The sequence below is a fragment of the Limulus polyphemus genome, unplaced genomic scaffold, assembly GCF_000517525.1.
Source record: "Limulus polyphemus unplaced genomic scaffold, Limulus_polyphemus-2.1.2 Scaffold3113, whole genome shotgun sequence".
NCBI classification, from domain to species: Eukaryota; Metazoa; Arthropoda; class Merostomata; order Xiphosura; family Limulidae; genus Limulus; species Limulus polyphemus.
This window is the reverse complement of record NW_013668723.1, coordinates 144,333-145,394: the sequence shown is the minus strand read 5'-3', so window position 1 is coordinate 145,394 and position 1,062 is coordinate 144,333. Positions and strand designations below refer to the sequence as shown.

Sequence of the window (1,062 nt, the reverse complement as noted above, 5' to 3'; positions counted from 1 at the left end):
AGGTCTAACGATAGGAATAATAAAGTACACAAACACTTCATATTACCACAATAGTCTGATTATACAAAACTGTTGTATCAGTTCTAACAATAAGAATATTAAAGATAATTACACAAAACATCCGTTACTGTGTCAGTAGTCCGATTATAGCAATGATATTATATCGGCTCTAACATGAGGAATAAAGAAACAGTACCGTCAGCATAATCCGGTGGAATTAGTCGTTTCAATCCTATGTTAGTAGCGCCCCAGCAGATATGTTGAAGGCTGTTACACGTGCCATCTATCATACGATACGCAGAGTCAGGGTTGCAATAAATCTCGGGTGGAAGAGGCCGTACATAACCATGGGACTTTAACTCTGCATGTAGTTCAGATTCGGATAAGTTTATGAGTTGTTGTAGCGAATAATTTTTCATCCTGCAATGTTAAAGAAAAGTGCATTCGAATTCAGAGACTTTTAATCGTGGAAGAGGATAGAATTTCGAGATTACGAACGTCATTCAGACGTTACAGTACTGACTGAATTTTGTAAGTAAACTACCTGTTCACGAAGAATTCTATGAACAACAGAATAGAAGTAACAATGTGTATATTTCATTAATAATATTTCAAATACCGACGAAACTTTCATTGATTTTACAAAACTGTACTTAACATATTGCTATTGTATTAGAAACTTACATATTTTTACAGACGCAATCTTAATTTTCAACCTTCAAACTGACGTACTTTCTACTTTAGAAGACGAACTTTGCAAATTCTACAGAGATTTTCAGGTTACCAATATAGGAATTATTATAGTTTTATTGGAAGAAGATTCGAACCTCTTTTGGTCCCATCTTCAGGTTTTTAATGTAGGGATTGGTACACTTTCTGTTTTATTGGAAGAAGATTGGAATCTCTTTTGATCCCATCTTCAGGTTTTTCATGTAGGGACTGGTACACTTTCTGTTTTATTGGAAGAAAATTGGAATCTCTTTTGATCCCATCTTCAGGTTTTTCATGTAGGGACTGGTACACTTTCTGTTTTATTGGAAGAAGATTGGAACCTCTTTTGAT

General features: G+C 34.6%; 1 protein-coding gene across 1 annotated transcript in view; it reads right to left on the bottom strand.

Moving 5' to 3' along the window:
* Positions 1-196: 196 nt before the first annotated feature.
* Positions 197-1,062, bottom strand: part of LOC111088096 — a gene marked incomplete at its 3' end in the record, with an annotated part of 9,039 nt that continues 8,173 nt past the window's right edge. The window contains exon 4 of the mRNA XM_022397051.1: positions 197-420. Coding sequence (XP_022252759.1) covers positions 197-420 — 224 coding nt within the window. The remainder of the gene's footprint in view (positions 421-1,062) is intronic.